Source organism: Fukomys damarensis, unplaced genomic scaffold (assembly GCF_012274545.1).
Source record: "Fukomys damarensis isolate Sample0158 unplaced genomic scaffold, DMR_v1.0_HiC HiC_scaffold_8, whole genome shotgun sequence".
NCBI classification, from domain to species: domain Eukaryota; kingdom Metazoa; phylum Chordata; class Mammalia; order Rodentia; family Bathyergidae; genus Fukomys; species Fukomys damarensis.
This window is the reverse complement of record NW_022900920.1, coordinates 23548835-23573580: the sequence shown is the minus strand read 5'-3', so window position 1 is coordinate 23573580 and position 24746 is coordinate 23548835. Positions and strand designations below refer to the sequence as shown.

General features: G+C 47.8%; 1 protein-coding gene across 14 annotated transcripts in view; it reads left to right on the top strand.

Moving 5' to 3' along the window:
* The window catches only part of Tcf7l2 (transcription factor 7 like 2), a 263597-nt gene that overhangs the window by 221788 nt on the left and 17063 nt on the right, over positions 1–24746 (top strand). For 13 of the 14 annotated variants that reach the window (XM_019209019.2, XM_019209018.2, XM_019209017.2 and 10 more), the window contains one exon: positions 19463–19572. In XM_019209019.2, the coding sequence (XP_019064564.1) occupies positions 19463–19572 (110 nt within the window). Of the gene's footprint in view, positions 1–16995; positions 17098–19462; positions 19573–24746 lie in introns of those variants that run through there. The other variant, XM_019209025.2, reaches the window with a different exon arrangement.

Sequence of the window (24746 nt, the reverse complement as noted above, 5' to 3'; positions counted from 1 at the left end):
TTTGGCTAGAACATTCCCAAGCCAGGTACTACCCAGCCAGCTTGCCGTTGGGTGACAAGAAGTACTATCATACTTGTCCTCAAGGGTCTTAATTTTGTCTCTTTTGATATTTTTGTTGTGCTGTTATTCCATTCAAAAAAGGAGGCTGGATTTGGTTCATTTATTTATAAACAAAAATGGGAAAAGCCCCTACTATGTGCAAGGGATGTGTTGGAAGTCGAGAATGAACAGCCGAGTCAGCCATCCAAGTCCCGCTGGGCCTGTACCTTCAGGTTACTTCCATAAAAGTGTTGCTGATGTGTTCAGTTTCGTTTACAGCCACTGTGTTATTCTCATCTCTGCACAGACATCTGGGATGCTTATTAAGACCTCTTGCCATACTGCACCATGCAGAGATGACGGGAAGGCCCTAGCAATGTCATGTTCCTATCACACGCCTGGCACTGTAAGAGAGTTGTAGGACAGCATCCATTTAAAATGTGCAGCAATCACATGAGGTGGATGTTAACAGGCCCATTTTACAGATGGAGAGGGGTAGAAGGATTAAGTAATTTGTACAAAGTCATACAGCTGCTAAGTGGGCAGAATCAGCATTTAAACATCATTATATAATGATGGCAGACTCTTTCCCTTATAATAAGCTCTTCTTGAGAAGAACAGTTGCAGACTGAAAGAAGGTAAATGAGTAGTTTTCAAGTGTGCTGTCACACTTGAAATAATGATTGCAGTGATCATTACAACTCTCCTTTTTTGCTGGTGAGGTAACAGAAATGCACCCTCAATAAATATTTATTGAATCAACAAATGAATGGATGAAAGCCAAGGATTAAAGAGCAAGCATTCCCCTTCCCAGTCCCTCAACCTGGGGAGCCTTCTACATCATGAGAAACTTGAGTAAGTGATAATTTCAGGTAGCAATTTTTATGTTGCTTACCATCGGTAGGGTGGCTGGCACTGGGCCAGTCATTTTATATACAGCACTTAACATAATCATTAGTACAATCTTCACAGGTAAAGAAATGACCTTCAGAGAAGTTAACTTGCCCAGTAGCTCAGCTAGTGACAGTCCACGGACACTCAAGCCTAAGCCTTGGATTTCAAAGCCCAGGCACCTCCCACAGCACCAAACCACCGAAGTGAAGCAAAGCTTCCTTAGTGGCCCCCTGCATACAGCCTCTTGATTTTGACAAGGTCACTAGCACACAGGTCCCAAACACTCTATTGGCCCGGGACTATGTGTGGCCAGACCACAGGGCAAGCAGGAAGTCCCAGAGAGTTAGCAGTCTCAGAGAGAGCTTCAGCCAACGGGGAATACGGGAATTGGTGGATAAATACATAAGCTTCCTTACCCTGAAACACTTGAGAAGTGTGACCTGTAATGTTTCAGGGTGTGCTATGAAATTGATCCCCAAGTGCCCAAGATCTAGCCCACTCCTGGGCACGTGCCCTAGGGCTCTCACTTCTCTCTCCAAGCTCAATTGTCAGACCAACTAATTTACCTACTTTTTTTAAGGGTCTAGTTTTGGGAAGTCCAAATTAAGAAAGGCACCCCCTCGCAATGCAAAGAAGTTAGGCAGCCCCAGAGATGGTGATGAGAACAAAAACATAGTTACAGCTGAATATCTTTAAAAAATTTTTTTTAGCATGAAATGGGCAATAATTTCTAAACATTTTTTTGTTACAGTGAGGATATATTTGTGCACTGTCTATAAAATTAGTGAGTGACAATTAAAAAGGAAAAACACATTTAAAGATTATTGCTTTAAAAACACAACTAAGCCTCTATTAATGTTTCTTATGGAGTCTTTTTGTAACTCGTTCTTGAAACCTGTGCCACATGCTCACTGACACAGACACCAGCAACTGAAGGTCTTTAATGGAAGCAATTCATTCTTCTCACTTCTCAGGAGCCGGGCCTGACCAGTGTGAAGAGCTGAAGTTCAGTTGGTCTCACTCTGTAAAGAGTGAATGGATTTTCCAGGGCCACGTGACTCCCACTAATGGCTGTGTGAGGGGGCGTCCCTAGAGACCTTCGGCAGCTAGTGCTGCTGCTCTTTGCATCAGTCACAGGCCGTGGGTTTTAGTGCCCACGTGGGCCGGTGGGGGTATATGCCTGCCACAGCACTCTTGGAGGCTGGAGTGTTGGTCGGTGCATCTCGGGCAGATCCTTACTTCCCTGATCATTCAGCTAGTGAGATGGTAGGTGGAGCCATGAGTAGCCCAGAAGGACTCCTGCATGAACTGCCCATGGCAGCCTCTAGAGCTTGCCCAGAAAGCAATTATGCCAACTGGGGTGGACAGTGATTAGGAGAACAACAGGACAAAGTGGAAAGACTAAGTCACAGAGATTTGAGAGATCTAGACTGAAACAGTAGCTCTTCCAGTATCCTTTCTGGTAACCCCTGACTATTGCCTATTGTGTGCAGGCTGGGGTGATAAGAGATTTATTTATTATTATTCCAGGGCTGTGTCAAATAATGACTCTTTAATTACTTGATTATAGGGTGGTTCAAAAGGTTCAGAGTAGGGGATAGGTTGCCTGGGGTATCATGGGGTACTTGGTAGGTTCGCAGCAGTCATCAACTACCAGTAGATGCAGAATCATTTCAATATTTTATCAACTGCCCCCATCAGACAGGTGCATAATGACTGAATACGTACCTGGTGTCCCACGTTGTGGTAGGTAGAAAAATAACAGTGAGCAGAATAGATTTCATCCTTATTGTCCAGGGAAATAACTATCTTCAATTCATCACATGAATGAGCATAAGATCACACACCGGGGTGAATGTTCTCAAGGAAAGAAACTTTTCTAGGAGAGCATGAAACACAGGAGCTTCCCCCAGTGCCAGGTCGGAGGAGACTTCCTGAGAAGGGCACCAGCCAAACCTGCACAGGGACCGAGGAGCAGGGCACGACTTTCCAGAAGGGGAACAGCATACGAGAAAAAGCCCTGGTGTGGAAAAGAACACAGCATACTTAGGGGACAGAAAGAAGGGAGTGTGTTGTGAAGGAGGAGAATGTGGGTGAAGAGTGGTCGCGGGTGACTTTGGAGACTCACACAGGAGCTGGGCCATATGTGTTTTGGTAGACACTGAGCTTTGGGGTTTTATAGCCAGGGCCACTGAAGGGCTTTAACTGGCAGGCACAGTCTTGTAATGATCACTGTCGCTGCAGTTTTGAGGCTGACTGGGGCTGGGTGTTGGTCGACACAAAACAAGCTCAGTTCCTCACTTTCCAGTTCCTTTAACTAGTCGGGTAGCGGGAGGGGGCCGTGCACTAGCATCAGAACGTTGGAATAGGATCACCTCTGCCACTGTAACATGCTTGGGCCTCAGTTTCCTCATTGCTATAAAGAAGGGTGGGTTATTTGATCCCCAAAACCATGATCCAATTCCGCATGGCTGACATTCACAGCAATAAGGGCTGTGTCGCTAGAAAGAAATTCCCAAGATATGGTTTCTAGGTCATGGCTCTCTGAAACACTAGAATATCAAATCTTGAGTTTCCCTGTACCATCTCACCTATAAGCTGAACACGTTGGACGGGGGATGCTTAGGTGATAGTCTTTCATTTTTTTCCCTATGGGGGAGAGGAGTAGAATCATACAGCTCAATGTGAGCTCCTGACCTTCTCTGTTCTTCATGTCCTCATTTCCAAAAGTAGAGCATTGGATCAAGAGACGCTGAAGTCCTTTCTTATGCCTACATTCTATGATTCTCTTTTCAGCACAGGACTGGGCTCATTCTCCCAGCCTTACTGGTGTCGAGGCAGGGTTGGACTATTTATTTTACCAGGAAGGCTGGGAAATCTTCTAGGATGCTTTGCAGACCTGAGAGGGGAAAAACACCGAGGGCCCGAGTCAGTGTCACAGCTCAAGGAACACTGGACAGGAAATTTACCTGTCCTTGGGCCCGGAAGAAAATATTGCTTGGTCTTTGGAGAATTTGAAAATGAAAGCTTGGCGCAGGCTGATTGTGTGGGGAGAGCAGAGTCAGAGCTGTACTCTGAGGAACCCAGGGTCCTTTGTCCTCACTAGGAGGAGGAACTTTGTTTTTTAAGCCAAAGCCTTGGTTCCTCAGCGACATCCCAGGCAAAGCCGCTGCTGAGCTGGTGCAGAGGCTGAGTGGGGTCCATCCCCTTCTCCCTTTTCATGTTCGCAAAGCACACAGCCATTAGCATTGCTTTTTCTTGAGCACCCAAGACGTTATGGCCCATCGCTCAAGTCATCCGCATGGCATTTCAGCCTTTCTTTAGGAGGCAATTGTGAACTCAGTCAAAGACCTCTTGACAGGAGAAAATGGGGACCTCTGGGCTGGGATAATACAGCCAAGTGCTCTCTGTCCACCTGCAGAATGTGACTGTGTACCATTACTTTCCAAATTGTTGTGCTGAATGATTTCTCTTGCTTATATCCCTTTATGCCCTAGCATTTAACCTTGGGGTTCCAAATACTCTCCTCTTCCTCCATCTTAACACAGCAATTATTTCCTTTGTGGCCTCATTTTAGGTAATTACCTTCAGTAGTCATCACACAAGCATTTACTTAGTGGCACTGCAGAGTAAAGCCCTCCCTCTAGCTCCCTCTGGGCTGTGAGCCTGCCTGGGTCATCTCCAGACCCGAGTCTTTGGGCTTTTGCTCCCAAGAGCTATCCCCCCCAAGGACGTGGAGAAGATATGTGCCTAAAACTCTCCTAGGAGGTAGCGCTCGTGATAATGGGCCATGATCTTGTGTTGCCCACTTCAGTAAAAGTGACACAGAAAGTTGCAATCGCAAACAGGGTGGTGTTCAGCCTGTGAGTGGAGATTTAAAAACGGTTATTACAGAAAATTCCAAATATATCATAAAAGGCAGGATATTGCTGGTGAGGATGCAACATGGTACAGCCACTTTGGAAAGCAGCTCTGCGATTTCACAGGCACCATATGACCCAGAATTTCCAAAAGCAAATGAAAACACACGCACACCAAATCTTACACATGAATAATCACAGCAGCAGTATTCATAATGGCCCCAAAGGGGAAACAACCTCAGTATATATCAACCGATAGTAGATAAATAAAATGCAAAGTATCCCTAAAATAGAATGTTATTTGGCCACAAAAATACATGAAGTCCTGATCTGTTCTACAATATAGACAAACCCTGAAAATATTATGCCACCTGAAGGAAGCCAGTCATGAAGGACCACACATTGTATAAAAATATCCCGAATAGGCAAATCCATAGAGACAGAACCTAGTCTGCAGGGTTTGGATTGGGGTAGGGTGGTGCCAGGAGATTGTGGCTAAGGGGTGAAAGGTTTCCTTTCGGGGTAATGAAAATGCTTTAAAACGGTGGCGATGGATGCCCAACACTGCATGTACCAAGACCTTGAATTGCATGCTGTACACCAGTGAGCTGTGTGGAATCTCAATCATGCTCTAACGAAAGTGTTTAAAAGAGAAAAGCAGAATAGCACCGTGAACTCTGTGCACCGGTCACAGCATCAGAAATTACCAGCTTCCAGCCCATCTTGCACCACCCCGAATTTCACCCTATCCCTCTCAGGCATTCCTAATCCCATCTGTAAAAATATGTCCCGTATTTCAGTATGCACCTCTAAAAGATAAGGACCCTTTAAAAATGTAACCGTTGATCGCACCTGGAAATTTAACAATAATTTCTTCATGTCTTCAGATATCCGTTTGTCCAAATTTTCACTTGTCTTATATTTTTGTAGTTGTTTGAATTAAGATTAAAATTAACATTGCCAGTGGTCAAAATGTTCTCCAGTGTCTTTTTAAGTGTAGGTGATCTCTCTGTCTCTTTTTTCCCTTTTGAAATTCATCTCCAGTATTTAAGAAACCAAGTCATTTATTCTAGGCAGTGTTTCACGTCTTGCTGATTGTATTCTTGTGGTATAGTTTATGTGTTCCTTTGTCCTCTTCATCTCTTGACAGGTTGTGATGGTGCATGCCTGTAATCCCACCATTGCTCTCAGGAGGCTGAGGCAGGAGGGTTGCAGTGAGTTCAAGGCCAGCCTGTGCTGCATAGTGAGTTTAAGGCCATCCTGAACTACATAGCAAGACTCTGTCTCAGAAAATGAAAAAAAAAAAAAGGATAGATTCATATGTAGAAATACGTCTTTCCATCAGGAGGCACTCGATGCCCCATTGTCTCTCTTTGTTATTTTTGCCACTGTGATCCAGGCTTGAATCCATCAGCTCATTGGGATGGGAGAAGTTTTTATAAGGAATGCATGTGGTTCTTTTCCTTCATGCTAACTGGCACGATGTTTCTATATTTCACTTGACTGAACTCATCAGAACCTTGTCCTGTCTTGAGTCAGGGAATCTTGCACTTTGAGAGAGGAACTCAGGGTTGGGAAGCACACACCTTCCTGGACCTGCTCAAAACCCCACTTCTTCTCCCGAAGCCATACCACAGGCATTAGGATGGCAGGGACCTGCCTGGGTCCCCTTCCACCTCCAGGTCCATCTGCTCTCAGCGTGCCACACGCTCGCATACCTCCATGCTTTCACGCCTGCTGTTCTCTGCTTGGCTTGCTCATTTATTCACCAAACATTTACTAAACACCTGCTGTGTGCCAAGCATCTTGCTAAGAACTAAGCAGACAGCACTAAACAAGAGACTGTCTTTACTCTTAAGAAGCTCACAGCCCAGCATGTGTGTGTGTGTGTGTGTGTGTGTGTGTGTGTGTGTGTGTGTGTGGTGACAAATGGATGAATCCTTGTGAAATTCCTCTCATCCATCAAGACCCAGATCACCTGTCACCTCCTGTGCAAGGCCTTCTCCTTCCTTCCTCCCCTTCCTCCAGCCAAACTGAGTGCTCTCTCGCTGTGCTCCCTCTGTCCCGGCTGCTGATCCACTGCTCATCATGTGGAGGTAGGGCCAGAAGCGTGGATATCAGCATTGACTGTGATTACGGGCAAGGATCTGTACCCTATTAATCGATGCCTTTTGTTCCTACAACTAACTAGCTGTGTGATTTGGGACAAGTTACTTCATTTCTCTAACCTCAGTTGTGAAACAGGGCTAACCCGAAGGCCTAGCTCCAAGGTTGGATTGAGGATTGAAGGTTGGAGAGATATTGCATGCGTGGCTTTGGGCCACCTTCCTTATTATCTATGAACTTAGCAGGCTGCTTGGCATTGAGTATTTGCTGAATTGCTGAGTGTCTAATGGTTAAGATGCAATCTTTGCTTTTAAATAATTTACACATTAGTAAGTTAAGTATGGAAAGATAGTTGACAAGGCAATGTGTTCGAACACGGGGCGCGGAAAGCAAATGTTGTTTGTTCTTTAGTGGCGGCTCTCAACGGGAGTCATTGTGCCTGCCCCCGGGGACGTTTGATATTGTCTGGCGAAATCTTAGTTATCACAGCTGGGGAAGGGGTCTCTGGCACCTAGTGGTGGAGGCGTATTGCTAAGTATCCTACAATGTGCAGGACAGCCCCTCATGAGCTCCCACCCAAACAAATAATGTTTTAGTCCACAACGTTGAAAGTTCTGAGTTGGGAAATAAGTCCAGTTTTCGAGCCTTCCCACTCAAAGTGTGGTCTGTAGCATTGACATCCCCTGGGACCTCGTTAGAAATGCAGAATCCTGGGCTCCAGAGCAGACCTTCTGTATCAGAATCGGCATCGGACCAGATCACTATGTGATAATTATGCACCCTACCCTGGAAAAGCATCTTCCTAGAACGGTGCTTCTCAACCTCGAATGACTCTCGGATCACCTGATGGGGGTGGTAAAAAATGACACACCACACCTCATGCCAGCGAAATCAGAATCCCTAGAGAGGTGCCTGGGAATTGGCATTTTTATGTGGTTCTGGGGACTGGACCCAGGGCTTTCATACTAAGCTGCATCCCCAGTCCTTTTCTTTATTATTTGAGACAGGGTCTCACTAAGTCACTGTGTTGCCTGGTCTGGGCTCCAGCTTGCAGTCTTCCTACCTCAGCCCCGCAGAGTCCTGGGATAATGGGAACGTGCCACCCTTCCTACCTGGCATTGGCATTTAAAGACTCTTCTCAGGTGCTGCCAGTAGGCGCTGGAGCTGAGAATCTTGTGAGGAGCTCACAGTGCACGGTGGTAGCTGATGCTAAAAGAACTGAGCCCAGATGGAGGAGCCTAACCTGCCCTGAGGATCAGTCTGTCATGTGCTGGGAGCTCAGCGGTCTGACTAAGACAGGTGTGACCTTGGGCAAGTCACGCTCTACCCTCTCTCCAAGATCGTCTCTGTTCCTTGCCTTCTAAGTGATCCATAGTGTGGCATAGTAAGGGCTTAGTGAATGAGGAAATGAGTGAATGATCTTGCTCTAGGGGGCAAACAAGTGGGATAGGCAAGAGATCGTCCGTCCAGGAGATCAGGAACGGGAGTCGCTCGTCAGCATGAGGCCTGTGGAGGAAGCAGCATTTTAGCGGGGATCTGAGGCCAGCCCTCCGGCAGGGGAAGAGCACATCTGCTTCCTTTTGTGCCTGTTGGAGGAAGGGGGCTCAGAGTCTCCAAGGAGGCACATCCATCCTGAACACCTCCCACCCTGATTTATAATTAACACAGGTCCCTATTTCAGCCCAGCTGTAGATCATTAGCAATCACTTTCAGAGCTCAGCAGGTAGGTGCTTCTCCTCCTGATGGAGTTGAGGAGAAAAGGGGCCAGCACTTTCCACAGCCCATGCCTCCTGGTGCTCTCTGTGGAGCCGGAGCCCAGCTCCTTCTGTAGCCTGCACATTAAAGCCATACATTTCTTAAGCCAGATGATGGTTTTAAACGCTGGAATAAAGGGTTGGAAATGGACTTAACCTCATCAAACACTTTCATATCTGATCTTACCTTCTGTGCTGTGGATCATGGGCAACATGAAAGAGTAGCGTTTGCAAGCTGATTTTCAATGTGGTTTTCCCTTCACAGTCTTGCCTGCCATGCTAGGTGGAGGGGCTGGATGGCTATGTAGTGGGTGCTTGGTGGCAGATGCTTGCTTCTTGTATTTGGGGAGCTAGAGGCCTAGAAAATGCTGGAAGAGTTTTTCCAAAGTCCCTGGGAAAGCTATCCTCTCTGGGCAGGAGTTCAGTTGGGAGAAGACGTGTTCTTTTCCTGGAGCAGCAGAATCTGAAAGTCTTTCTTCTTTTGGAGAATTCTGAATCTTGGAGAGGAACAGAAGTAGAACGGGTGGTGCCCACTTTCTCAGTCATTGTGGCTGCTGGGTCTGTCACCTGTCTAGGAAAAGCCCCCTGGAGACTGCAGTGTGGTTGCGAAGTGATAACTGTTTCACCGTTCCATCTCTTCCTCTGTTCTCTCTGTTTCCTGGGCAGTGCAGTGTTGGCTTTGACCTCAGCCACACGTGGTCCTGTATCATCTCAGGGGACTCATACTCGACAAGAAATCCAGAGACCCCGAGGTTCTGAGGAGAGGTGAGGGTTGCATTGTGGTTTGGAAATGAGAGGCTCCGCTCAGGAGAGATAAGAGAGCACGTCAGGTAGGCCAGGTGGGGATGGGGTTGGGGACAGCAGGGTACAGGACAGGCGGGCATGGCGTGGCTCACCCTCCTCTGAGGCTGGATCTTCATCCTGCCGGACACGGGAAGCCATGGGAAGGTTCTAAGTGGGCAGTTTATAAGTGTGGACTGAGGGGTTATAACTGAACCCGAGTTTTAAAAATGTCACTCATTCCTGCTGCAGAAAGATGAGCTGCAGTAGGAAGACCAGGGCAGTCCCTGGACAGGGCAGGGACCCCCACTCCTGGGGGCTGCTTACCCCAGCCTGAGTCCAGACACTGCAGCTGTGCAAGATGGAAGCTCTAGGCAGAAGTCAGACTCTGGAGGGGTCATGAGCCTAGGCGGGGGAGTGGGGGCCCTAAGGATGGAGAAGCCTTGTTTCTGTAATGTGGAAACAAGCAAACAACATCTGGTAAAGTACCTTTATTATACTCTGCAAATTCCAAGCTCTTCACCCGAGGGGATTTGATGGCTTGGCCACGGGATGCTTGGCTGTCGGTGCCACACCCGTGTTGAAATGAGCGTGTTTGATGATAGGAGACCACTTTCTGCCCAGACCACCATCCCACCCCGGAACTCACCCAGATTTTCAGTTTTCTTTTCTACTCTGCATAGCACTGCCCCGGACAAGGAGGCATATGCGGGTCTGGGGCTGAGTCCTTTTGGTGTTGGGAGCTGGCAGCAGGCTCCATCTTACTCTGGGCCCTTGGGAGAGACGGAAGCAAAGCTTAATGTTGTGGTGAGACTTTAGCCACAGTCCCTGCAGCCAGGACTAGGAGGACACCAAGTTGCTGGGCACTATTCTCACCTTCCAAGTGGCCCCTCTTCTAGGAGAAAGGACCCACCACACCGAATCTGCAGCACAGGGAAGGGTAGCTGAAAATGACCTCGGGCGGGAATGACCCCCATAGGAGGCCACTGTCCATCAAATCACCTTTCTCTTGGGCTCAAACTTTGTTCTCTCCCCAAATTCAGGTCAAAGCAAGGCCTCGGGTGTCTTAGCCCGAATGCTGTAGTCCTGTCCCTTCGTCTGTCCCTTGGGCCTCTGGACAGCACTGGGTCCCCTTGGGTCCCCACACTCATGCAGTGTGACAGGGAGCTGCCCGCTGGCACATGGGCCAAGCAATTAAGCAACTGCATTTTTCTCCTCTTCGCTTCCCTAATTGTTATTTTTGTCCCTGCTTTCAAACCGGCTCCGGTGTTCATTTCATCTTGCCCCAGCCCACTGCGCCCGCAGAAAAAGCCAGCCTGCTCAGTGGGAGGCAATTTTCCCAGCGTGTCCAGTGATAATTCCAACACGACTGCTTTGTACATATAATTATAAAACCAGGGGCCACCAAAGTGCACCTATAGAGCAGAGTCTTGACTGTTCTTGGTTCTGTTTTAATTATTAAGCCTTAAAGCAAAAACTAGGTTTCAAAGAAAACTTTCTGTACAGCCCTCAATAGAGTTAAAGGAGGAACATTTTAAGCTGATGAGCTGACACTTGTAGAAGCAAATATATTAAATAAATCATGATTCGTTTTGGGGGCAAAGTCTGACTTACACCAACTCTGGGAAAAAAATGGATCTTAATGAGTGACAGTTGGGTGTTTTCTGTCACTTCCTGAGGTAATGGCCGCAAGCTGACATGGCTCAGTGGGTGTCTTCTACTTCTGAACAAAAGTTTTTTGGAGTGAGAGAGACAAGGTAGAAATCCCCAGGTGCCTAGGAGGAATGTCTAATGAGTGGAAAGACATATTTACTGGCAGCCTGTGTGTAAGCTGTGACAGTTGACAGGACTTGATTGTAACAAATATAGTTGATGAAGAAAAGGTTGACAGATCCGGAGAGGGGGCTGGCACGGGGGGCGGGGGGAGCCAGAATCAAAAGCCCAGCCTCGGCTGAACCCTGTTAATGGTAAGCTGGATACAAAGTCATAAAAGGGAGTGGGATCTTGCACTGATGTCTAAACACAGAAATGCATCGAGCTTGCAGGTGGCAGGAATAGGCTCAGATCTGTTGACCTCTTTGCCCAGAACTCTACTAGCTGAGTGTTCCGGGTAGCATCTGGGACTAGACGATAACCCCAGCTCTAGGGACACGTGTAAGTTCTGTGACTTTGGGGCTCAGTGTGTCTGTGTCTGGGCCTGCAAAGGGCTTGTCTGTCACTTACAGATGTCTCACCTGGGCAGCTACCGTGACCAAGAGACGCTGGGCACCTGGTGGCCGGCCACCATGGGCACCAGTACGGCCCACCTGGAGGTGGGAGGGAGCCTGAGCAATGAGATATTTCTGCGATCTTCATTCCTGAGTGCCCGGACCCCCTCACTCTGCTGCTCCCACCCCCTTCTATTCAGCTTCTCCTCTGTACCCCACTCTTACCCTCTCCCCAGCACAAAAGGGGTGATTGGCTTCGAGAAGGCAGAGCTGCCTGGCATATTAAATGATGGCACTCTGTAACTGGCTGGTCAGGGCTTCAACAATCGGCTTGCCAATGAGCTCTGCTCTTCTTCCCCCAGGCAAATGTCACACTGAAACTAAACAGGATCTTTTTTCATCCTACATGCTGTTTTCTATGCCACATATTATTTTATAGTTGAAAATAGGCTAACTCTTTAAAATGCAGAGAGCCCACTGTACTTTTCTCATGCCTTGTTTTTGGAGGAAAGGCTGGCTGGAAAGGGCAGTGGAAAGACTGTGTCCACTGCCGATGAGGCTTTGGCCACCATCTTGACGTGGACTTCCTTGAACGAATGAATGGATAATGAATAAATGAAGCGAGTGTGTGAAATGTTTAAAGACTGAAAGACGGATGGAAGTGATTAGAGCAGAAGAGGCTAACGAGCCGTCTTCACCTCATCTGTCAAGACAGGATGTTGAAATTTTCATCAACACCTTGATTTGTCACAATCTCCTATGCTCCTTCCTTTGATTGACCAGGGCAAGTTTTCCCTGCCTCTGTGATTTGCAGTCTACTTGGTGATTTGGAAAGTGAGATCTACTCTTGCTAATTCTTCAGGTCCCAAATGAAGTCTCAGTTTCCTGTCTCTGACACCGTCTTCCTTACACGGAAAGCCTTTCTGATAGTCTTGGCTAGCCTGACCTATTTTCCCCGGGTTGAATCATGTTAGGTGGATTCACTGTACCGCAAGCAGAGCTTGGACAAGTCCCATCTGAATGGGGTCCTTCCCAGGGCCTGAGGTGTGGCCCAGCTCAGAGTCCAGTCTGCTGATTGACTTTGGCTCAGCGGGGTAGCGCTTCCCCGGTGCACCGACAGTCTCTGAAAATGTCTCCGTACATGTCTCAGCAGTTGGGGAGGCACAAGGATGGAATGTTATGACTTATATAGAAGCTCAGGATTCTTAGCAATAGGGCAGCAATTTTTAGAATAAAATTTGGAGCATGGTAGGAGAGGGACTGACTAGAGAGGGCCTGTGTAGCTCAAGAAAGAGAATGTATTTGGTTTAAGATGAGGCAGTTACTATTTGGGAAAGGATGAGACACAATTGTTCCTCTCTTCTACCCCAGGGGCATAGGTCTGTTACATATTTTCACTTTTTCTTTACTTGAGCGAGTTACTTTTTTTCATTTTGAGTTTCAGCATCCTCAATATGGAATAAAGCTGTTAGTCCAGATGACCTTGGATGTCCCTTCCTGCTTAAAATCGTTTAGATAATATGGCCCTCCACAGCAGGAAGTTCATAATGAGAAGACAGAACAAAGGCTGGGATTCCCACTAAATACTTGGGGCAATGTGGAAAAAGAGGAGGGCAAGGGAATGTAAAAAGAATTGAGGTGTGTTATATACATGCACCAACTCTCCATGATAAATGTAATCACTATGTAGTACAATCATGCACTACTAAAAATTAAAATTAAAAAAAATACCTGGAGGTCATTCCTGCAGGTCCAGGGCTCTCAGACAGAAGATATTTTACTTCAGTCAATTAGGAAACTCTTCATGCTCACTAATTACCCTGGGACTCCAAAGCCACGAGGCTCCGCTGAATGTAGGAATGAGCACCCAAGCGTGTCCACCCACAGTCAAGACCATGTGGTTTTGGATCCCACAGCTAATGCCACCCACTGGGGCACTGCCACTGCTGAAGGCTGGTGCTGCAGGTCTGGGAGGCACCTGAGAGAAGAACCTACTTCTGCATACCTCACAGAGGGCACCCAGAAGTCTTCGTGACTGGGCTCAGTCTACCTGTTTTGACAACAGGGAAAAGATAACTTTTCTCAAGACATCTTGGACTCTCTGATTTCTCTCTTCCCTCCAAGTTTTCATGCACAGGTCCCCAGCACCTCCTTCCAAATCCACCACACACTGGTCTAGTGTCAGGGCAGCACCAGGTTCTGGCTTTTCACTGGCTGATAACCAGTTGTGCAGGGAAGTCATAGGGCCGTCCCTGGGTCCCAGCACCCTCCTGTGTAAAAGGAGGGAAATGAGCACAATCGGTAATTGTTTAGCTTAGTGGTAACTTTTTAAAAGTGACTCTCCGATCTTCTCTAGGACCCCAGTGTGCATATCAAACATGTAATGCTCCCGTGTAGTGGGAGAGGAGCCAGATGTCCCACCCTCTCGCCCTCCCCAGACCCACTACCTGCTCCAAGGCACAATGGGGACACCCAGGTCCAGAAGGCAGCTAAGTCCCCTTCTGGCCCATCCTTCAGCTGTACCTGGTCCTACTCCCCATCGGCCAGAGCTCCTTAGGGGCAGCAAGCCCCTTTTCAGTGGGCTGGGGAGTCTTCTGTGGCTGGAACGTGGCAGGATTTCCCTTTTCCTTGAAGCTTTAAATTGGTGGCTGAAGAAGGAATCAGATTTCTATTTTAAATGCAAACAAGTTCACTCTGGCTGCATGATGATGTCCCCACCTGACATGTGGAGAGAGCACAGCTCCTGCTAGGGTTAGTGTTTTGTCTGGGGGGAGGGAGGGCTTCTCTCCGGGAAGAGGTGGGCAGAGAGGAGGAACCTGTGTCAGAGGCCTTATCTGGGGTGCTGGTCTTCTAAAGCCGCCATGCCGGGAAACAGTGTCCCTTGTTTTGGAAGACAGAGGTGTTTTCAGCCCCACAGTTCACTTAAGGGGCACCATCTAGGGAACACCGGAAGCTGGAGAGATTTTAGAGAAGGACATCTTCCTCTATAGGAATAACCCGACTCCTCCTTAGGAAGGTCTGTGAAGATGGGAGCCGGTCCTCTCTGCAGTTCGAGGCTTCACATGGCTCCTAGCACATGACTCCAGCATGTGGCTTTAACCATGTCCCAGAGAGCTAACCTGACCTTCACCCTGGGCCAAGTGCTCCACGACCGCAGCAATGCCCGTGGGCGTCCTGTGCTCAACCTGACCCACAGATAAGGAGACTGGGACCTCGGAAGGCGAAGAAAATTGTCCACTGTCACACAAACAGTAAGAAATGGAGCCAGAGCACGGACCAAGGTTTTGCAAATCTCTGTAATGCTGCCTACTATCCTTCCTTACCACATCTTTGACGAATCCAGGGCCCGGGGAGATGGACTGTCACGGATTCCTGTCCTGCTGGGACACTTGCTGGCTGTGCCTCCCTGGGGGACCATAATTCTTGTCACATGGGGTTGTTCCTGAGTGTCCATGTGCAGCGGGCACCAGCCCTCCTAAAAAACCAGCGCTGGACATGGTGTCCACTGTGGTCAGGCATGTCTCTGGGGCTCCACACACCTCATCTACCTAAGGCTCACAATGGTTCTATGAGTCACTCTTTTGATCTTCTTTTCCTGATGAGAAAAATGAAGCACAGGAAGCTTAAGAAATTTACCTGAGGTCACACAGCCAGCAGCAGAAATAGACTGGAGCAAGGCTGACTGACTGTGGAGCCCGCCCCTGCAGCACTGATCTGCTGCTTTCTCCGTTTGTGTTATGTAATTACTTCAGCACATATTTATGCAGTGTTCTTAAGTGTCTACTGCTGTGTAACTGGCAAAAAAATTACATTTTGTTTCCCCTGCCTTAGAGCTTATTCCAGAGAAGGCTATAGACAGCGATCAAACGTGTGTGAATTCATCATAAGTGTGGTCTTGCAGCTACAGCCCTGGAAAAGAGGGGCACAGCACTCAGAGCATTAGAGAGCCTGTCTCAGGGGACTTGCCCAGTTGGGGACGGCAGGGAGGACTTCCCAGGGGAAGTGACAATTCAGCTAGAGCCACAGACATGTAGGAGTGAAGCGAGCACAGGGCGGTGTCAGCTGTGGGAACCAGGCACAGGGGTGCAGTCCACGTAGAGGGAGCAGAGCACGGAGCAGGTGTGGGTGTGGGCCATGGCGGCACCAGCAGAACTGGCTACAGCGTATGGTTCAGGACACAGTGGCACAATGTAAATGTGGGCTCCTGATTAAAAGATCACTAGAAATCTCAAGACAGTAAAAGTAGGGGCTGTGTGTGTGTGTGTGTGTGTGTGTGTGTGTGTGTGTGTGTGTGTGTGTGTGTGTGTGTGATGTGCTGTGTGTAGGGGTGTGATGGTGACCTGTTCAGGAGAGAGTGAGAGAGGAGAGAGAGAGAGAGGGAGAGACAGACAGACATACAGACAGTTGGGGCAGGCCACACTGCTCCCAAGATCTTGCCCGGGATTCCTGAAAACAATGGAAGCCACTGAAGCCCTGGTAGAGCTTGCTTACACCTGTCTCTCGGGGTCCCCCTGGTGGCGGGGTAGAATACTTTGAGGGCAGCCAGGGGGGACAGAGCTAAGCAAGGGGGCTTCTTCTTCTTCTTCTTTTTTTTTTTTTGAAGAGGGCGCTGCCCACTCCCTTGATGACCAGACCTCACAGACAGAGACCTGGGCCATGGAGCCTTTTCATGGCTGATTTAACATGGACCACGAACAAAAGCTCCACGATCTTCTCCCACTGGCCTCCCGAGGGCTGGGCTGTGTGCGGGACTCCCTCCACCCTCCAGAGTCAGGGGAGATGGGAGCAGCTTGTGTGTGGGCATTTTTGAAGAGCTTTTTAAAAGGGGACCCCAGAGCTGAGCACATGAACTGAAACCCAAGGCTTTTTGCCTTCGTGTTCACTTTCAGCGCCAAATGGCTGCCCCACCACACATACATCTGTATAGATAGATGGATATACGTGATAAAGAAGAACCAGCCAGAAATCTCTCCTTTCTGAGCCCCAGAGAACTTTTCTGAACACCACAATCAATGGCTTTTCCCCCGACCTGGTGTGTTGCATGCAGACAGACATTTTACTGTAACAATTATAATAGCGCAGTTGGAAACTACTGTCTAGCTAGGTAGCTGAATCCACGCTTGGGTCCAGCTTCAAACGCGGCTATCAGGAGCAAATTAGCACCGACATCAACCTCAGGATTTTATAAAAAGTGCCGAGTTGGGAGAAGAGTAGTGTAATTGTTCCTGCAGCCCAGGGTGAAGGTTAATACTCCAGGCCTTGGCTGTTGGCGTCTGGGGGTCCCTTACACCACACAGCACTCTCTCTGAAGACCATCAAGCACACTGAGGCTCATTATGTTCTTTGTCTTCACAGAGCTTCCCTGGAACACCCATCCTGTCTTTGACTGCCAGGGAGAAGGAACAGCCACTGCAGGAACCCAGGGTGTCAGAAACCCATCTTTCCCCTCCCCATGACTCCCCAACTAAAAGGGAGGCCCTACCTCCACTCAGGAGTCTCTGGGCCTGAATGACCAAAACTCAGCTGTCTTCAGAGCCTCTCTGCTTAGGTTTAATTACACCAACGAGGAGACATGGATGGCTCCTCTCCGGGATGGTTGGCAAACTTGACTAGACTCGAAATGAACCTCTTTGATTCCATCTGCGAAATTAGATCAGATTTGATAAAGTAAAGATGTATCCTTTGAAGTATTCCCTATCAACATAAGTGCTAAGAACACTTGAGTGAAGGAATTTGAGCAGTTTTGAAAGCAGCAGCACAGGAACTTCAAGGAGGATTGCTGCTAAGGGCATGCCCAGAAGGCACGGGACTAACGGCATCTATCCTGCAGGCAATAAGCAATTGCTAAAGATTCCAGACTTCACCAAGTTCAGAGTTCAGCGCAGAGAAACTTCGGTGAACTTGTGATAGGCTGGGCTCTGTGGTTCGCATTTTGTTTTCACAGGCTTGTAGAATTCTGGCAGTTTTTCTGGGGTGTGTGTGTGTGTATGTGTGTGTGTGTGTATGCATGTGCATGCACTCTTTCTCTGCATGGTGGGAAAGAGACTTTTTTTCTTTTCCTCTCTCTCTCTTTTCTCTTTAGCTTCCACACTGAGGTATGAATGAAACCCTCTTCTCCTGTCCTGGGGTACGGTCTCTCCAGAGCAATGGGGCAGGACATCAGCAGGTGAAAAGTCTGTTTATCCAAATGAAAGGCAAAAAATCTGTGTCAAAGCCTAGTGTTGTCATCATTAAGTTGTGTATCCTTTACAAGGTCTGAATCTCAATCTCTCCCATGTTCCACTATAGCTACTAGTTCCCAAGTCCTCCTATGCACCAGTAATCCCTACCTTGCAATTGAACTACCCCCATGCCCTGCTCCTGGGCTGCTCTCCACACCAGAGCTGCTAAGTGCTGGGGACAAGATGCTAAACGAATCACTGTGTGTGTCCTGCAGGTCTAGCAGGGCACAGAAATCTCCGAGCAAGAGCGTCAATAGAAAGAGCCGAATGTGGCAGGAGGTGTGTGTATAAAATACTATGGGGGTTCAGAGGAGGGAGCAATTAATTCTGCCAGGGGGAAGCCCAGCAAAGGCACAGAAGTGAGAGGACAGGGTCTGAGCCAATGAGCCAGTGAACAAGAAAGCATTCTGCAATTTGTGGAGAGCTCTAAAAGGTGAGTGCTTATTCTGGTATCAGGCAATATGAAATAGCTTGCAGTTGGGCTCTTTTCTCTTAGCCAGGGATGGGTTCATGGTTAAGTTGGGGAGCTCTTTAGTTTCAAAAGAATAAAGGGGTGCCATGAACATTTGAATGCAACAATCAATGCTACAGGGAAATATCCTATTCAAATATTAACGCTGGTGAGCAAGGCCACTGAGAGGTACGTCAGGTGGAAATGGTACTGCTTGGATGACGTAGATATCCAGGGTGGGGCCTGTGCGCTCTGTCTCTGAGGTTCTCGCTTGTCTCCAGGCGGGTGGAGGCCCAGATTCTGGCGACTGTTGCTGAGCAATCCACCGAGGTCCAGCGAGCATGCCATTTCCCCTGCCTAGTACAGTACTATGTTGGGTAAGAGTAGTGAGGTAGCCATTCTTGCTTTGTTCTTTTTCTTGGGGAAAAGCACTGTCTTTCACCATTAAGCGTGATGTTGGCTGTGGGTATTGGTAGAAGATTTTTATCAAGTTGGGGGAGTTCTCGTGTTTCTAGTTTGCCGAGAAATTTTTATCATGGATGGCTACCAGGTTTTGTCCAGTGCTTTTTCTGCCTCAATAGATACAATCACAGGCAATTTCTTCAGGTTGTTGACATGGTGGGTTACATTGGTTGATTTTTGCGTGCTGAACCAGCTGTGCATGCCTTGCATACTTAATCGTGGTTTATAATTCTTTTTGCTGCATTCCCCTTGCTAATGCTTCTTTGAGAATTTTTGCCTAGTACAGTAAAGTTCTGGAAAGACGCTGGTTTGCAGTTGTCTTTATTTGTGTTGGCTTTATCTAGTTTTGTCATCAGAGCAGCAGTGGCCTTATAAAATGAGTTGGGCAATCTCCTGTCTTCTCTTTCCTAGAAGAGAGTTTATCAAATTGATGTCAAGATTCTCTTTCCTGAGGCAGGCGTGATGATCTTTAGTTCATTTTCTACATCCATCCCAGAAGCGCCTTTGGCTAGTGTGGTGGGGAAGATGGCTAGGACCACATTCTGTGAAACCGGAGGGAACCGCATACAGTCTTGTGCCTGCTCTGGAAATCGTTTGAATCTAACTCGACCTTAACATGATTTTTGAATCCTGTGTACTTCCGTTTTGAAGTCCTCCTTATTTTAAGTTTTTTTCTTATTACTTCCAGGTGGTCAGTTCCCATCGGGCATTCATTCACTCAGCACAGCTGGAGCCCCAGGCGCCTTGCTGGACACAGGTGTCCTCCTTCTTGCCATCTTCTTTCACCCATAAGGAGCGGTGAGTCTTCCTTGGGCCCACCTGGTTATCCAAAAGGCTCCTCCCACCCCACGATCTTAATTCTATCCTCTATGACAAGCTCCTGGGAATCTGGGGATTTGAACCTGGATATGTTTGGGGGTCATTTTTCCTATGGACATGTACACTGGACAAACAGACACCACTGAAAAACATGCAACCCTACTTTTAGTGTGCAAGCATTTTTTATTGATACGAATGGGGTTGGGCTGTAGACCTCTTGTTCTATTTTTATATGCTTCACAGCTCTGCTTTTAACTTTTTATCCATTTGCATCATACATAGTAAATTGTCCCTAACTCCTACACTGTATTCTATTATAGATATTCTTCATAATCTTCTTACTCATATCCAGGTGACAGACATTCAGTTGCTTCCAAGTCCCCTCTCATGAACAATTCTGTAACAAATACCCTGTGCTTGTACCTCTTGGGTCTGTTTGGATTTTGTCAATTTTTGCTGAGTAACTTAGAGTGCTCCCCATAAAGGCTGGGAGTACCTACACTCATACCAGTAGCACCGAGGAGTTCCTGTCTCCCCGTGCACTCTGGGCCGATTTCTGCTTTGGAGTGCCAGCCCCCACTTTTGCCCAGTTGAAAAGCAGCTAGACAAGAGAGGAAAAGCAATGCTAATGGAACATCTCCTCTGCAACCGATTAGTTGCTGCTGTGTTGAAGGCTTCCTGTACTTTATTCCCTTTCACTCTAAGGCGCTTCTGTATGGTTCATATTATCAAGCCCGCGTCAGAGAGAGGAAAAGCAGGCTGAGAGAGATTAAGTTATTTGGCCAGAGTCTCATGTTTGGTAGCTGGAAGGTCCTGACTGGAACCCTAGTTGGGCTAAGTGCCCACTCTCACTACCTCATTGCCCCCAGGGACACCTGGCACTCTGTATGTGAACTGTAAGTTACATTATTTGCATGGCAGAGAGGTTAAAAGCATGAGTTTTGGGAGCCAGACCTTTGTTCATAGTCTGGCTTAACCATTTATTAGCTACTTGGTTTTGGACAAGGGGCCTAAGTAAGTCATGGTCTTCTCACGTGGCGGTGGGAACAGTGCCTTTCAGTTATGTTTGCGAACTGCTTAGCAGTGCTTGGGAGGGTGGCGGAGTGGCAGGCGTGGCCATAGAATGATCACCGTGCCTCCCAGCCTCCTCCAGGCCCTCAGCTCCTTGAAGGCGTTGGCTCTGCTTCATGCACCTTCATACCAGTATCTTAGCAACAAGCTCAGTGCCTGGCGCATCAACAACTGCTACCCGCATTGCTCAGCTCTGAGGCTCATTCTAACCTGGGTTGAAGATTTCCAGGGTGAAGGGGTCTTGGCTCCCTAGGAGGCTTCTGAGGGTAGAGAAAGGAGGTCTTTGACTTCCGTGCCCTTCACCCCCTTTGCTAGATTTCCTTCTTCATGTCACTTCTCTCTGTGTGTGTCTCACAAGTCTCTTAAACCTTACTTTTGCTCCCTTTGGGGGCCCAGCCACCTCTGCTGTGGAGGTCTCCCCGTGCTTGCTGGGAATGTCGCGTTGCCCTTAGCACCATTTCCTCCTCGCCCCCACCCCCGGCTTTGCTGTCAATTAGGCAGCTTGCACCTGTGTGCTTTCCTTGCGCACTTAATAAGAACTGGGTGATTAGAGAACCGCAGGCAGCACTTTCTTACCGTCATTAAACAATCATTACAGATAGAAACAGCTACAACGGGCCGCTGCAAGGGAGTGTGTGGCTCCTTACAACATAATCCTTTTTCAAGTCAGAATGAATGCGTAATCAAAGTACAAAAGGGAACAGTTTCAAAGTTCTGAGCCTTCTCAGGCAAACCTATAATACATCAACCAGCCTAAATTGCTGTCCAAAATGTTCAATGAGAATTGACACATGGTATAGTGTTCTAAGTAATTCACCACTTACGTCCGTTTTTTCCCCTCCCTTCTCTCTTTCTCAGGGATGTCTTCACAGCCTTTCAAGTTTGAGAAGTTGTGATTGAGACAGGTTATAACTTGATGTTTGAAGTAAAGCCTCAGGAGGCTTTTTAAAGATGGCTGGGGTTGAGCATCTAGATCCAACATTTAAAACTGTGTGACATTGGGGAAGTTACCTAGTCATTCTGAGCCTCAGTTTTACCATTGTTAAAATGTAGATGCTGTCTGCGCCTGCTGCAGGAGATGCATTTGTTAAATGTGAGTGGAATTACTAAGCTGTCTTTTGATGTGAGTTCTCTTGGCGTGGAGAGAAGGTCATTTACTGTGAGGGCTGCTCTGCTCAAAGATGTGAACCCTCCCGCTGTCTCTACAAGTTGCCAAACTTTAGTGCATGAGGCTGGGGATTTAGCTCAGTGGCCCTGCACCTGCCCCGCAAGTTCAAGGTTCTGAGTTTGATCCCTGGTACTGGGTGTGGGGGGGACTTTAGTGCATAATAATCAAAGGGGCTTATTTAAAAATGCACATCTCTGGAGCCCACCAGGAGAGATAAGATTCTAGAGCACTAGGGAGTTCAAAAACTCACAATTTTACAAGCATCCAGGTGATCCTAATGAAAATGGTTCATAGGCTAGAACTAAAGAAAACACAGGATTAGTGTCACTCAATATAGGGAGAAGAAGAGCTATAGCCATTTATTTCATAATGGGAGCGATAGCTCAGGAGAAGAAGAGAGGAGAAATGTTGGACAATGGACATTCCTGGAGAGAAGAAGCCCTAAATGGGGCATTGGCACCTTGGACAGCCAGAAATATCAGCTGGTCCAGGAGGGATAATGGTAGAGGTCAAAGCTGCTTAAGTAAAAAGCAGGGTTTTGTGGTAATGATGGTTCACCATTCCCCTAAAAATCTCTCTGGTCCTTTTGTTTGATGACATCATTATTTCATGTCAATTAGGATACTCTCTAATGTTATTTTATTTGTTTATTTCTTTTTAACTAGAATGTGATTTCTTAAGCAAAGATGGGATTCTGTCTTCCTGCACGTTTCACTCTCACAGTGCTAAGGCTGAATTCTTAGGATCCCTATGACTTTGGGTGTCAAGTGTTTTAGAAGTATAACGTGAGGTCACTCATGGAGAAGCTCTGCCTTGACTACTATCCTGGCAGGATGGTCCATGGGGGGGTGAATGCTGGGGGTTTGATCCAGATGTGTAGAGGACATCACACCCAACACCAGACCCGCAGACATACACGTGTTCTCACAAATGGAGCATGTGACAGACATCCAGCTTTACCTGGGAACTCATACTGTTTAAAGCATGCATGATGGATGAGTTAGCATTAAGGTACTGACTGCACAAGATGTGATAACTTGAGAAAAATGTTACCTGAGAATGGATGGCAAGGGCAGAGAGGACTAGATTAGACATAAAAAGGAGGGGAAAAACCACCACCTCCCAGGAGTCCAATAAAATCAAACCATCCTTAACTGAGTGGGAGCACCTCATCTGCAGAGGATGAATTTTGTCCCTTTTTGTTTCCTGTCTCTGGGACGGAATACCCCAAGCCCATAAATTAAAGGAGGAGAGTTTAATTTTGCTCATGGTTTGGTGGTTCCAGTCCATGGTCAGAGGCTCTGAGGCAGAAATGGCATAGTGGAAGGGCAGGGCAGAGGGAAGCTCCCCCAGACCATGGCAGCCAGGAAGCAGGAAAGGAAGGAAGGAGCCTTTTAGGGAGATTCACCTGCCAAAGGAACCTCCCCACCACAGTGACACACCTTTTCAGCCAGCCCTCGCCTTCCAACAGCATATTTAGCTATAAACTCATCAGTGGATGGATTGCTGATGAGTGTAGTGCCCCTGTGCTCCAGTCACCTTCCAAAAGCCCCACCTCTCCACACATTTTCGGAACCATTCTAAATCTAAACCATAAAAGTGAACATTCACTAGTCAGTGCCAAAAATAGCTCTGGCCTCTCTAAACACAGCCACAGGTGCATGGGAAGACTGGGTCTCCAGTGGATCTAATGAGAGTTGTACACTTTGCTCATTTTCACAGAAACTCACTTGCTTCCCAAAGTCCAGGCTTTGGTCTCGTCTTGGAAAAGGGATATTTGAGGTACAGTGTGGATCTCCTCAGACTGCTGCCATTAAAGCCTGCCCCCTCTAAATGTATGGCCTGTGGGTCCCATGGCAGCCCCCATGCTAAAGGGCAGTGAAAGGAGATTAACACTCAGGACCCTCTGACACAGGCTTGGTGGCTGCCTATGAGAATGCCCTCCCCTCCTCTTCTGACGGTGCCAGGAATGGTCCGGGACAGGATAGATGCTCACCTTCCCATCTGGATCAGGATACAGGAAATCCATGTGTTCCCTCTCTCACATTTCTTCCCAGCACCCCGGTGGTTCAGATTTGTTACCCAAAAGTTCTAGTCAGTGGCCAGCAGAGATGGAGAGGGGAGAGAGGTGGGTTCGGCCTCAAGTCAAGAAAGCAGTTAGAAGAAGACTCAGGTGGGGACCAGGAGGCTTGAGTCCTAATCCCAGCTCTGTCCTCTCTTCTCTGCGATGCTGGACTGTGCCCTCAGGCAAGTCACTGAGCCCCAGAGGCCTCACTGTCCTCACTGGCCAAAGAGGGTTGTGGTTGGCCAAGGTAAGGGGCCTTCCTGCTGTGACTTTCTAAACGCTGAAGAAACAGAGTATGTGCACGATAAAGTGAAATCTCTGAGCAGAGACTCCTGACCTTCTTATGTCTTGATGCATATCCAAATGCTGCTCTTCTCTGGCTCCCGGGGCTGAGTGGAGGAGGCTTCTCTGAGCCAGAGGCACCACCCTGGGCTCTGCCTGCCTTGGAGGCTGAGAGCGGCCACCTCAGGCACACCAAGGGGATGTTCAGAGAGCCAAGCCCTGGGACACCCTGGTGCATACCTCTGACTGCATTCCAAATGAGCAGGGCTGTATTAAACCATGAAGTGAGTGACACTAACACACCCTCGTTGAACTCTGTTTGGAGTGACTTCTTTGATGACTTTTTGGGAAATATCAAATTCTCTCACTCAACTTGGTGTCTATCTAGTTCGTTGCACTCGGGGTCCTGCCTGACCCCTGGGCTTTTCTTACTTTGCAATAGCAACCCTTTTAGTGTGTCTTATTTATTGTTTCCATCTACGCTAAGGAACTGTGAGGTAAGGGGCCAGGATAATTGCTGAACACCTGCAAGCTGCAGGCCGGGTGCCGAAGCACAGTGGAGAAGAG